The 14,271-nt window shown below is 45.3% G+C and overlaps 1 protein-coding gene across 3 annotated transcripts in view; it reads left to right on the top strand.

Annotated features, from left to right (window-relative positions):
- The window catches only part of LOC119174539 (SAM and SH3 domain-containing protein 1), a 347,279-nt gene that overhangs the window by 113,240 nt on the left and 219,768 nt on the right, over positions 1 to 14,271 (top strand). For 2 of the 3 annotated variants that reach the window (XM_037425489.2, XM_075895480.1), the window contains exons 3-5: positions 893 to 955; positions 2,196 to 2,308; positions 11,705 to 11,760. In XM_037425489.2, coding sequence (XP_037281386.2) covers positions 893 to 955; positions 2,196 to 2,308; positions 11,705 to 11,760 — 232 coding nt within the window. The remainder of the gene's footprint in view (positions 1 to 892; positions 956 to 2,195; positions 2,309 to 11,704; positions 11,761 to 14,271) is intronic. The other variant, XM_075895481.1, reaches the window with a different exon arrangement.

Genomic DNA, 14,271 nt, shown 5'->3' on the forward strand with positions numbered 1-14,271 from the left:
CTGCCGTCGAAAATTCGCGGATTCGTTCAGATGAAGGAAGACAGTTATTACTCCGGAAGTATCGTTTTGTTTTGTGATCATTCGCGTCTGACAGAAAGGAGGAAATCGTTTATGAGGAGAGGCAAAAAATTAGACTGTCGTGACAGGTGGCTTGAAATGTTCAAATGACACATTTATCGTGAATTTGTTGACAACCTAAAGATGCAATTTGTGTTGGCTCTTTTAAAAAAAGCTCTCTACAGCAGAAAGCGAGCTCATTGCATTGAACAAAAATTGTTATTTTTTTTTCACATCCATTGGTTATACAAATGTCCTGACTCGTACTTGCTTCCGAGCTTTTGCTAATCATTTCTATTAGTATGAGTAATGGTTGGGTAACCGTAATAGAACACTTATATATGTTTTTTTCCGGCTCATGACCAAATTGGGTTATGCGGAAGTCCGTGATCTGAAGCTTGATTTGTCGAAATTGTTTTTTTTTTCTCGGGCTATGTTTTTCGACATCATTAGGCCAGTTTAATCTGCGCATGCATCCTGGGGTTCTCTACATTTTGATGTGCTATCATTATAGGCGTAATGTTCCGAGAGATACATCTTTGTTTTACCTAGTGATCGATTGTTAGAATGGATGTCGTGCACATAAAAGTAAAGAATATGTATTTTACCCGGCTGTCAGGATGTGATTTCGATACCGTTTCCTTGTTGCCTTCAAAATTATTTAGTGGAACAGAATTGACGACATTGTCAAGCCTGACGCTCTTTTGGCCATCAGTGGCCTTTGCCCCATAAGATAACACTTATCATCATCATCACTACAATAATCATCATCATCAGCTTGTTTCCTTGTTTTGATGTTTTGTTTTTCGCTGGTTTTTTTCTTTCTTTGTTTCAGGATGACATTACCAATAATTTGGCCTATAGGGCGCCTCGCTATTACAGACCTGGCAAATACATGGTAACGGCCTTCTTTTTTGTTTTTTTTTTGTTTCGTAGTGGTAGTGTGTAGTTGTAGAGACATTAGCTGTCTGTAGATATAGAGTACAATTGAAATCAATTAAAGGGGGTGGGGTAAGGGACTCAGTATTAAAGAAACCTGTCCTTGCACAAACCAATCGATAATGCTCATTTCGGCGTACCTTCTTACAATTGTTGTTAATACAATCTTAACCAGGTCCTGCGTAATAGCTAGCTGTCGAGGAGAACAGATATAGTGGTCAATTTTCCTGACTGTAGCTGGAACTTTTCCCCGCAACCGCTGAGAGTGCGTGCCTCAGTCGTGGTCGTGGTGAACACCTCTTGCGCATTCGGTAAAATTCCCCAGGTTCTTCATAAAAATACTAAAAAATGAAATTTAAACATCATTGAAAATAATAAAACGTTACCTAGTTTAAAGACCAGTATAAATTGTTCTATTTAATCTAACGCCAATGTTCTTTATTAGCAGTTCACTGAACTGTTTTTTGTGCTATGTTTTGAGACGATACAACATAAGTACCCCACGAAATCAACTTGACAGTGCCGTCAATCACGCCTTCATTTTGGGGTCTGTCTCTGCAATAGCTCTCCCATATATTATGCGCACATCGGCGTTTGCCTTCGTGTGTGCGCGTGCTGTTTGCTTCTAAATACTGTTGTTTCTGGATGTCTCTTCGCTGAGAAGGATGACATTCTATAAGCCCGTATTCTAGTGACTGCGATGTCGCTTTTATTATTGTGTAGGCGTGATGCTAATTAGTTTCTGTAAATACTATCATTGAGTTCCTCGTATCAACAACGCTAAAACTAAAAAAAAATGGGGCAGCTGCTCACTATTGGTGCGAAGACTGAGGGAACTGCGGAGCTTCCTCTGCTTTTCTTCTCTTCCTCACCCCCTTGCTATACTATACAGGACAATGATATGATTTACCCTCATCTTTTCTCCTCACCCGCACTTGTCTTTCTCGCCACCTTTCTACTCTATACAATACATTACAATGGTATGCTTTGCTTTCTCATCTTCTACATCTTACTAAAGGAAGAGTATGGAGGGTAACCGGGACCGAACCCGGTTGGATTAAAAGCAACGCTTAGAGCGCAGTGATTCACCGTAAACTGCTGCACATAAAGAGCACAATTTTGGGACAGCGATCTCCGCGTAACGAGGTCGTGTGATGACCTTGGTGGGGTCTTTGCGTGGTACGACGCATTTGGTGCAGCCCTCAAGTTGCCTGAACGAGCCGGAAGACGACTGCGGCGGCGTGGTGGACCCTTACGGAGTCTACGGCGTCCGCCTCGGCCCCTTCGTCGAGAGTACGGGATCTCCGCAACGGTGAGTCGTACTTTCATCCCCTTTTTTTTTGTTCATTGCTCGCCCCAGATTCACGAATTCTGGGTGACCCCTTTGAGAGCATCCCGGGAAAACATGCAGACATTCTCAGAAGTGTGGCAGCTTGGGCTAGTTGGTATGACATGGCGATAGTTATCGCGCGAGAACAGAACGACGACACAGAGACAAGAAGGACCTTCACACAGAGACACGGAGGCAAGAAGGACACAGAGACAAGAAAGACATGAAGGACCTTCGTGTCCTTCTTGTCTCTGTGTCGTCGTTCTCTTCTCGCGCTATAACTGTCGTGAAGACATTCCCAGCCACTACAGGCTGGGTAGAACTTATTCCCCCCTCCCCCCTGCACCCTAGCATCACAAGGGAAGAGACAGTGCCCTTCTCAAAACATCAGACCGCCACATTCCGTCATTGTAGAGCTTCGCACGCTGTTTATTCGCAAACTACCGAAACCACGAGAAATTCTGCTCTGCATTGAATGCGTTCTACCATGTAGTATGTGAGTTTGGAGGCAACCTTGCAATATCACCTGACCGATTCCCCGAAAGATCGAGAAACGCTGTATACTTGATATCTCTGATTTTCCTCGTATTTCTTCATATTAAGCCCGTATGGCCGAGTAGCTCGAAATCATGCTTTGTTTTTAAATAAAAAATGTTTGAACCAAGGAAAAATCGAGAAGCATGCATCGCCGGCTGACGACGACCATTTTACAAAAAGGGCGTTTTGGTGATTTCGCGATCATGCTAACAGTGACGCGAGCTATGTATTGCAAATAACTTCTTTCTTAGCGCACTTAGAAATTATGAAGAAATAGCTCACTTGATTTTTTTTCGAATTCGGGGCAATGTAAATATTTTTGAAAATTTTCGAAAAACGCGGCGTTTATGAAGTTCACTCGTTCGCGGGGCGCGATTTCTGCTCCTGTGAACGTCATAGCTTGTTCATATTTACAAAACTGATAACACTTTATGTGTGTAGTTATCCTCTGCATTTTAATCTGTCTATGAAATTTCAAAGTTTTGAATTTTCTTGCTCGAAACATCAAAAAAGAACAAAACTTGGTTAATTCGGAAATCTTTTTTTTTAAAGAACTGCTCTCCAAATTTTGCTCATTTTTTTTTACTTGTACTCAGAAGACTGTTTCATCACATTCGCGAAAAAGATGGCGCATCATTTTGATCAGAGCAAACTCACAAACTTTCAAACGTTGTATTTTCAGAGCATGTTCACTACTGCGTAAATTGAATTTTTTTTGGCAATAAAATACAATTACACGCTCTTATTTTCTTTGCTGATTTTACTGAGTGAGGGGGCTGAAAGTAAGTGGGTGAGCTAGTGAAGGGGTGAGCCTTCGCTAGCTTACCCTTTACTCGTAAACGTTTTCTGTCTCTCTTATGGAGGCAAGAGCGACAATATCAGATGTTTGAAAAGCTTTCAGCAGTTTGTGGTGACCGAGGGATCTCAATCCTCGAACCCAGCTTAATTCTTCAAGCAACACGAGTGATGATTGCGCCGCCTGCCGAAAGGCATTGGCGATTCTATAGTGGACCCCGCTGTCGCCAACCCAGCCATCCTCCCTACTTAAGGTCACAGACCGAAAACGTGAGCTCAACATGTAGTTGCCTAAACAAGAGCAATATGAAAGGAAAGAAAAAAAAAGACAATAATGAATAAAGACAAAGTTTCTATTCTACGAATAGCGTTACAAGGCGCCGAAGCGTGTCCTCCGGTCTCTGCCAATTGGCCTCGTGATTGGGCTATTTGGTTTCCCGGGCAACGGCTGGTTGCTATGTGTGATCCCGCTGCCGAGCCAAGTCAAACCAAGCCGTAGCGCAAAGTAGAAGCGTGCTATATACTACATGCCTAGTTCTCGAGTCTTATATTACGGCTTAGTGTTTTTTTTTTTTTTTGCCTCTCCGCTCTCGATCTCACTCAGCCGCTACGTCTCGTTGGCTCTCATTGAGACGTATACTCGGCCGGCGCTTATAAGGCAAGGCGCTCACAGCAAGAGGCACTAATGGAGTGGGCCCGAATTAATGAATCACGTCGAGCCCTTACGCGCGTGCCTGCCCTCCGCTGCCTTCTCTTTTCCTCATCGAATAGCACAGCCTTGAATCCCCCTCTCTCTCTCTCTCTTCGCTACGGTGCCGTCTCCGTGCGACAGCCGAGTCGGTAGGTTTCCTGCACTTGTACGTGCACGCCGTATAAGCTTCCATCTTTGACTCGGAACTCTCGTTCGAAGTTTCTTCGACCCTCTCTCTCTCTCTCAGCCCGTTGTTAATTACTGTACCGCGTGGCTCTTACGGTTGGCTTCGCTCGACCTTTTACATCAGCACAAGCGGTGACGGTGGGAGCTTATACCTTTTAGTTTACTCGGGGGCTTTTTTCGGTCGCGATTAGGCACGAACGTGATCCGCTGGATGCTCTTGATCGGGCACGCTTGAACGCTACCTAGGGGACCCTCTTCTCGGCTGGGGCGGTGCTTTTCCGAAGAGCGTATGCTGGAACTTATCCTCCTCAATTACGTACACACCTCTCACTCTGGCTTCTATTTTTTTTTTTAAGTTTAGCCTAGATATACGTGTCAGTGCAATTGTTGCTCTTTTCCGTCTTTTTTTTGCTCTTGTCTATTTATTAGTTCTGTTTTCCTTCACCCAACGCAAGTAGGCCAACTGCGCCTGATTCTGGTTAACTTCTATGTTTCCTGCCTTTCTGTTTCATTCATTCATTCATTCATTCATTCATTCATTCATTCATTCATTCATTCATTCATTCATTCATTAGAATTATGGGATTGACATGTTTGTATTGCGCATCGCTTGAACTGTAAATGGCGACAGTGTTGGGACACGCTGTTCTTAATAGCGAAGTAGCCTCGGCTGTTTTCTTTTCCACTTTCGCGTCATTTTTTTCATTGTACAACATCCGTGTTCTAATAAATGGAATTGAATAGAAAAAAGAAAAAAAAAACTATTTTTGTCTGGCAGGACGCGCTTAAGACGTAGCGGGCGTCTCCCGCGTAGGGACCGACAGGGAGTACCTGGCGGCCGCTTCGCGGGCCTGCTGGTCGGCGAAATCGCTGGAACTTATGTCGTATTGCTTCCATGTGTTTGTAATGAAGTGAATTACTGCTCAAAGCGGTGATTTCTTCTGCACAATTTATGCATAAAGCGGCCAAGTTATTCGCCTGACGAAGACTAAGGTATTAATGGGTACAAGCGTAGCGATATTAACGCTAGAACATTAATTACTAGTACAGCAGTCGAACCAGGATACATGGAATCTGAAGGGGATCACGGACGGTTTATACTCATAGGTAAGTCAATACACTAAATGTTTTATATATCTAAAATATAATCAAGGATATATAACGAGTCTTCTATACACTCAATAATTTATTATATGCGTGGGTATTGTGTGGGCTATTCGTTATATGCTCGGCAATCCAGCTTGAAGCATATATTGACCTTGATCACGCACACAAAAAAGCGTAAGGTTCCAGGTAAAAAAAAAAAAAACTTCATTGACGAGTAAAATACTCAGGTGGTCTTATCAGCAACGGTATGCTAAATAGCCTATCAGAAATGCTTTTCCGATTTCTCTTTCTATTTCCTTATTTCTGTCTCGTCGCGAAGCTTCGCATGTTAAGGGCAGTTTGGCGTGGAAGGTTGGGCAAACCTTCAAGCCTCTCGCGCGTGGATAGCGCTAGAGAGGCGTGGCGTCAGCTAATTTGCCTAGCTTTTAAATGAGCCGACACGGGCTCACACTGGCTGACTGCGCTCGCTGATGCTCACACCGGCCGCGGCCTCTTCGAAATTAAAGTGTTGGGAAAGCCAACATCTGTCGCATTTCGATGGCGGCGAGGTTCTCGCGATGCGTGCGTGGGTTGCCTCAGAGACCGGTGGTGGCCGTCGAATCAGCAGCAACAGCAGCAACAGACGACGAAGTTAAAAAAGACGGCCGCGCCGTCTGGAAGTTAGCTTGATGGGGTTGCGCAAGCACGGTCACCAGCGCCCTCTCTATAGTTTTTTCGTTTTGTCCCTTTTATTGGAGAATGCCTGTGCGTTTGCTCTCCCCTTGCGCAGTGGGAAAGGTGTAACTGTGTTTGGTGAGATGGAAAAGAGATGTTCAGGAGCACTTGCGTGTTCCACATGAAGAGGAAGAGCGAAATAGGAGGTTTTAGTATAGTTCGAACCCATCTGGTGTAGATTCACCTTTATGTTCCGCTGTGGCTAGCTCTGTTCTACACGAAGTTAGTATAAATAAAGACATTCGATAACCCTGCCTCCTGTATCTTGCCTGTTTGTTTTACTGGCTTCGTCTGGGACAGTGCCTGCCGCAGCCCCACATAAAATTCGAGAGAGAGAGAGAGAGAGAGAGAGAGAAAGAGAGACCTAAGCTAGCCTAACCAAACCTAACCTACGAACCTAAGAGAGGGAGAGAGATTATTTGGAACAGGGTTGCGAAGGATCGGTATGCGCCAGGTTGTTCAATGATAGACTTTTCTGTTGTTCAAGCAGCCGACGGGCCAACCGTTTGTTCGAATGGTTTGCGTGAACGGGCGCGGATCGACGACACACGCTGTGCTGTTGCTACGCAGCAGTTGGAGATATATGGCCCGCTGCCGCGCAAGTTGTCGCCTGGAATCACTTATTGCCCCCGAATTGTGTAATCATCGGACTCTTTCTTTGAAAGCCCGCTGTCGGCGGGGAAATGGTTTAAAAGTTGAAGACGAAAAGAAAGGGTGCCTGAAATTCGTGCCCTGCGTGGCGAAAGAAACGGTGTCGCAACTTTACGGTTTTACTTGTGTCGGTCCTCGAGCAAATAAGATAAAATAAAAAGGATATATATATATATATATATAGGTGCTGGCTTCAGTGGATGTCTGGCCGACTGTATTTCGACACTGGTTTTCCCGATTCGATTTTAATTTGAATAATTAATTGTAGGACGGGCGTTCGGGGCACCAACGTTTTATTAGCGGGGTCACCTATAGATGGCGAAATACTCGTGAACCTGCAAATGAATCCGTGCCTACTGAGAGACCAAGCTCTAGCTTGTTTTGCTAAAATGACCGCGAACCGTGTAGCTGTGGAGTGACAAAAAGAAAGAGGAACGAGTTATTCGACGAGTACGTGCGATAGTTAGAAGACCGTCTTGGCTGGTGTGAAGGGAAGAAGAAGAAGAAGAAGAAGAAGAAGAAGAAGAAGAAGAAGAAGAAGAAGAAGAAGAAGAAGAAGAAGAAGAAGAAGAAGAAGAAGAAGAAGAAGAAGAAGAAGAAGAAGAAGGAGGAGAAGGAGGAGGAGAAGGAGACGAAGGAGGAGAAGGAGACGAAGGAGGAGAAGGAGACGAAGGAGGAGAAGGAGACGAAGGAGGAGAAGGAGACGAAGGAGGAGATGGAGATGAAGGAGATGGAGATGAAGGAGATGGAGATGGAGGAGAAGGAGGAGAAGGAGGAGAAGGAGGAGAAGGAGGAGATGGAGGAGAAGAAGGAGATGGAGGAGAAGAAGGAGATGGAGGAGAAGAAGGAGATGGAGGAGAAGAAGGAGATGGAGGAGAAGAAGGAGATGGAGAAGGAGATGGAGGAGAAGAAGGAGATGGAGGAGAAGATGGAGATGGAGGAGAAGAAGGAGAAGATGGAGGAGAAGAAGGAGAAGATGGAGGAGAAGAAGGAGAAGATGGAGATGGAGATGGAGGAGAAGAAGGAGAAGAAGGAGACAAAATGCCAGGTTTGCGCGGAGCATGCAGTGAAGTCTATAGACTTTACTGCATGCTCGACTAGACTCCAACTAGCCTGGCTAGTCGGAGTCGAGTCCGGCCGTGCGATGTGACAGCGAAAGCTGGAGGAGCGGGGTTCCTAGAGACCGTTGTAAATTCGCTTCGGGTCACTACTAGCCCTGCCGTGGTGGTCTAGTGGCAAAGGTACACGGCTGCTGACCCGCAGGTCGCGGGTTCGAATCCAGGCTGTAGCGGCTGCATTTCCGATGGAGGCGGAAATGTAGGCCCGTGTGCTCAGATTTGGGTCCACGTTAAAGAACCCCAGGTAGTCGAAATATCCGGAGCCCTCCACTACGGCGTCTCTCATAATCAAATCGTGGCTTTGGGACGTTAAAACCCACATATCAATCTGTCAATCGAGTGAGTACTACTAGTGCAGTTGCAAGGTACGCAGTGCGTAATGAAGTTTCACCACTTTGCTAGTGTTTACTAATCTTATCAACAGTTATCTACGACATCGAACCTGGGCTATCCTGCAGGCGAAAGATTTCTGGAAGGCAATGTCTTCCATACTTCATATGAGTGGCCGGGCCCGGACTAATGACTAGCCGAATCTTACAATAAGGTTGTTTAGATAATAATCTAACGCTAGCTAAATGATGACTATGAAGACGGAAGCTTTCGGTGTCTCATCATATGCGGAAACTGATCGATGGCGTCCGCAGTTATGTCGCAAAAAGTCATGTGGTCACAGATAACGTGAATGTGACCGCTTTTGACGTCACAATGACGTCATATACTACCTGAGTTCGCGCCGTCATCTTGATGACGTCATCCCATGATGAGCGATACAATCGACTGGAAAGGAAAATGTTGTGTTCTGTTTCGAGTCGCCTTAGGCCAGTGCATAAGAGATCAACATTTGTTGGCTCAATTTGGCTAATTTATCGCTAATTGTCTAACAGTCGGCTACTGTTGGCTTTGTCTTCTGTTCGCTTGTATTGGCGTATTGGCGAGTGCAGGTTACCCGCGATTACAACATCAGCATGGTTTTCATTCAATCTTTTTCCGACGATTGAGTCTTCTACCGGATATGACCCTTTTTCTACTTCGATAGGACGGCACGACAGTAAGCGAATTGCATCAACGGGGGATCGGGTTCGGTCGTAGAGTTCGTAGCAGATGCTCACCAAGCTGCACGCTTCCGAAGCATTGTACGGCGGTGGTGTAATAAGCTACGAAACCGGCGGCTTCGGTGGCAAAACACGGAATGCCAAATGGCCCGAAGATGGGAGAAGCGCCCGAGAACGCATGACGGACGAAAGAGGAGGAAGAAGAATGAGAGCGGGGAAACGACAATGCCGTAAAGGCCCCTGGCCGCAAAAATGAAGGAATCGCGAGGCGCGCAAAGAAAGAATGGCGCCTCGCGAGGAAAGCCATTACCGTCAGCGGAGAGCGCGCGTGTTCCTCTTCTTCTCGTCATCTTCTTCTCTCCTTTTGCACGCCGGTGCCTTAAAGCATGATGAGGTAGCAGCAGGTAGAAAAATTGCCAACACAAATGACAAAAGAGGAGGAAACGAGTATGGCAACAGCGGCAGCAACGCGGTGAATGTTCGGAACACGTTTTCGCAAGGTATACCACGCTGATGTCGCTGCTGCCGCCGCCGCTGTTGCTGCTTTAACGTGGTGCGTTCACTGGTCTCCGAGAAGACACGAAGAAAACATTTGATATATACTTATATACTTTCTTCATTATCCATTTTGTTTATTTTTTACCGTCTATTGAGGCTTTGCAATTTAGCTTGGAAAAAGGGTGTTCAGGAGCAAAGAAAAAAAATAAGATGACTGAAACTGAGAGATTTCTAAACGTATGCCCGGGCGGCGTAGTTTTCAGGTGGTTTTCTTAGCCCCTGCTAAGCTTCGGTCAGTGGCCTTGCTGTCGCTGCATCCACTCTCCGCGCGCGCGGTGCTGTTTTAAACTAAGTGCTGCAGGACGGTATGTTGTGCGCCAACTTAGCCGTATTACGCGACAACGCAAGTTATAGCCAAGCCGCTCGGGCGCAGAAAATGACATTAAGTACGGAAGAACTGGTGCCCCCCGCTCTGCTTTTATTTGTGTCCTTTCTTTATATGTCACTACATTAACATACTTGATTTCTTCGTTCACTTCTCCTTCTTCATTGCCGTCGTCATCTACTGCTTCGCTCACGAAACACAAGCGCCGTTTTCTCTGGCTTAGGACGTAACAACTCTGAAAGCCGAGACGATCACTGCAGAGAGAGGGTGGGAGGGAGAAAAATGGAGGCAGAGAAATTTTACGGGAAAAGGTGTCCTCGGTACTCGAGATTCGAATCCACGTACGCAAAATCCGAAGGCGAGTGGCTAGGAGAACACAAATAGCAAGGGCGTGGGGAAGGGATGAGAGAGGAGGACATGTGACCTTGCGGAGGAGGAAAAGGAGCAGGGAAAAAAGCATACTCACATAGAGATAGAGAAAGAGAGGGAACGAAAGAAAGGGAAAAAATAGGGAGAATTAGAAAAATATAAATTGAGGATGAATTAAAATAGACCGAGAAATAAACATAATTTAAGAGGGAGAAAAATAGATGAGCTTGAATAGAGGACTCACATGTAGAATGGCTCACATGTTATTTATATATCTAATGCATTATTCTGAGCTTCCCCTCTCTTTCTTTTCTTTTTCTTATCAGCGGAGCTGCCACACATCCGAATTTATTGACATCTTATCTGTTGATTCTAAAGAGAGCGTCTTTTCAAGTGAATAGTAGTGCGGTAATAATAGTGATGAAATCTACGTTCATGTGCTTACACGTTTAATCTGCCTTCAAGGCTAGCGAACATCTAAAAGCATGCTGTGGTGTCCTTTTTTGTGTGTATTTTTCAAAAATGTGCCGACTTCGGGCAAAGCAGCTCGCGCGCGTGCGTAGCTATATGCGATTTGTTGATGCCGTGCATGAGAAGTTACTGCGAAACCATTTGTCGCAGGTGAGAAAGTTTGCATCACTCATTCGTTACACAATTCACATGCTGTAATGCCTGGTGCGATTCCACTGCTTGGACACGCAGTGTTATGTGTGTGATCAGTTGTCGCCAGGTGTAACGTCTGGATAGTCTTTTTCCTAAACAGGTTCAAGCATTTGTCATAGCTGTGTGCAGGAGGAGGGGGTGTAAATGACCGCTGCATAGTGACCTGAGAGAAGGGATGCAAAGTCAACCACGTGCATTCTCTTAAGAAGGGGGAGGGTTCTGCAATGTTTCTTCGCCCCCTCCTCCCTCTCTCTCTTTTGATGGGTATTTCTGCGCACGCTTACAGCTGTGTTGTATAACACTACTTCAACGCGCAATGTCTGCATTCGATTCGCGCACCAACATTGATTTTTGTGGCTTTTATGAAATTAACGAGGGTTCTCACAACGTACACCACGTCTTCAATGCCAGCATATGATTAGGCGCTGAAGGCTTTCGCGCTTCCACTTTTAATGAAAAAGTGTGTTCTTATTGATATCGGTTCGCGCAAATCAACTACTGGATGGACAATCCCACAACAAGTCTTCTCACTACGGTGTGCTTTGTTGTTGGATTGGCATATCGAGAATTTAATGGCATACCGAGAATTTATTTTGCGTTTTTGTCTTCCAGGTGTCTAAGTCCTCGCTCCAAGTACTTCTACGAGCCCTGTCCGTTCTCTGCATCCGGTGAGTTCATCGCTTTTTCATTCACTACGTTAGTCTAGTTTTACGGACGGCATGGTATATATAATGATATCGCTACCGAAGATAGCACTGTCCGAGGAGTGGGGCATTCTTTACAGTCGATGACCGAGAAGACGGACCTGTCCGGTGTACAGGCTGTCCTCTATCGTGGTCGATGTTGTGCAGCTCGATCGATGCGAATAGACTCGCGAATAGTCACGCTTTGTGTCGTTTCACCTAAAAATATTATTAGTGTAACGTCTGCTTTGAAATCAAGCGACACAAGTACGAAAACGGCCTACGTGCACGCGGAGGCCTCCCACGCAAGACAACGTCGTCAAGGTATCCGAGTAACCGCCCGGATTGCGAGCATTTCTAGATGTACAGACGGGTGCACTGCTAAAGGGAACACCTGCGTCAGCAGCATGTTTCGATTTCGCTATCTTACGGAATCATGGTGGCTTAGATATGCACGAGGCTACTGGTGGTTAAAAGTTCCGACTCCTCTTGACAGACTGTTGACTTGCATGAAGATTGTTTCTTAATCCACTTGCTCTTAGAGGGCCAGGAATATTGATAGTGTGCATTCGAGCGTTCCCTTTAATAGTTCACTATACTCTACATGGGCTACTCGAATGAGATCCGTGCCTTCCCAGCGTGCATTTGGCCTCGGGAGGCGATGCTTACGTGATACGTTAGGTTAGATACTTTCATTTTTTTTCCTTTTAAGGGACGCCCTGAGCATAGTTTTAGCACTGGCTTACGAGCAAATCAAGTCCAGCTTTCTTTTGTTTTTCTTCCATACTTTCAAGTTTAGTTGATGCGTGCCACCTTATGCACACATATTCAGGCTTTATAGTCGAACCGCCCCCATTATTGTTATTACTGTTGACCTCATGACCAGCTCTTGCTGCTAGCCATCCTTCGCTATCGCCAGGAGCTATGGCAGTTGGACACCTGGCAACTTATTCCGCAAAATACTTCCCTGCTTGTGCGCAACAGGGACCTTACAGCGCACGTCTTCTGCGCATAAAATGCGTGCGTACATTCGAATTGGTCTCCCTGCACCCTTCTGCTCCGGAGAAATGTGTCGGCAGTACACTGGGGTTTTGCAAGTGCTTTTCGGGAGATAATCGTGAGAAACAAAAATGGGGGATGTAAAGTGCAAAAAATACTCCATTGATATAAAACAGTGCTTGTAGGTATCATACAAAACTCTTAAAACGAATTAGGTACTTCAGAACGGAGTTGGCAAAGACAACACTTAATTTCTGCTATGACTGCGGAATTTAATGGCGAGAACTGGCTATCTGCTATTATGGTTCTGCGATAATATAGTACATTTAGGCTACTCAGGCCCGTAGCCAGGTTGGTGGAAGCCCCAGGGGCCCGGGCCCACCCCACACTTTCGAAATTCAGATGAAGTCTGGGGTTTTGCCGCAATTAAGTAACGTAAATAAGCTTGAACAAGTAGACTCATTCCCCCAATATCCTCCCATCCTCCCCCCCCCCCCCTAAAAAAGAAATCCTGGCTAGTAACCTGGTGCTACGGTGTCTTTGTCTCACTCCGTATGAACGATTTGCACGCTTTGTGCAGTTTCCTTTACAGTTCTCGTTAGAACTATAAGAGCAACTTCAAGTTCCTCTTGCCAGGAACATTTAATGAACCTGAAGTCACATAGGCTTCCAGGTGACTTGGGACTCGTCAAACCCACTTATAACGATACCGGTTTTAACAATAGGTCGGTTACGACAATAAGGAGCTGCTGCACCGACAGCTTCGTTTTTTACGTAGAAATAACCCGCTCACTGAAATGCCTAGACGCCGCATTATCGGTTACAACAACAAATTCTAGGCGTTGGGTATCCACGCTAACAGGTAAATGAACGCGAAATCCTTTGAAAGAAAGAACACGAAAAATTGAAGCAACTCAAATCCAACTACAACCCTAACGTCCCTCAGTGCCCCTTCGGATTTGCGGTATGCTTCACCTCACAGTGGTACAGCGTTGCGGCAGTGCTGACTTTATAAATGCGCTACGGTGCGGGAGCGGCGATGGTTTCTGCTTATGCACTTTCGGGCAAGCAGGTTTAGTAAAAAAGTTGAGACTTGGAAGCGTTAACTGTCCAAAACTTTAGACGTTGCCATACATTGACTCTATTAGGCTTCTGGCGGACCCGTGAAAGCGTATGAATTTTCAACCTTGTCCGAAAAATTGCCATCCTTGTTATCCTTATTACTGATGTCTTCTGGCATATCCTATTTCAAGTCATAGTTTTTTTACAACTGTCTGCCGGACTCTTATTTAGCTTTTCGTGGAAACAGTTCATAAGAGTTATTGTTGATAACAATGAAATTTTCATGGCATTTCAGTATTTCTAAAAGTCGTTTCGGCTGTATACCGTAGTTAGGCATAATGACATACTCGTATAAAGGGATATTAAGGTTCGTTTGTTGCTGGTTGCAGACTAAATTCCCGATTAACAGCTAATACTCTTGATGTCGCTTTATTA

This window comes from Rhipicephalus microplus, chromosome 5 (genome assembly GCF_043290135.1).
Source record: "Rhipicephalus microplus isolate Deutch F79 chromosome 5, USDA_Rmic, whole genome shotgun sequence".
Classification (NCBI taxonomy): domain Eukaryota; kingdom Metazoa; phylum Arthropoda; class Arachnida; order Ixodida; family Ixodidae; genus Rhipicephalus; species Rhipicephalus microplus.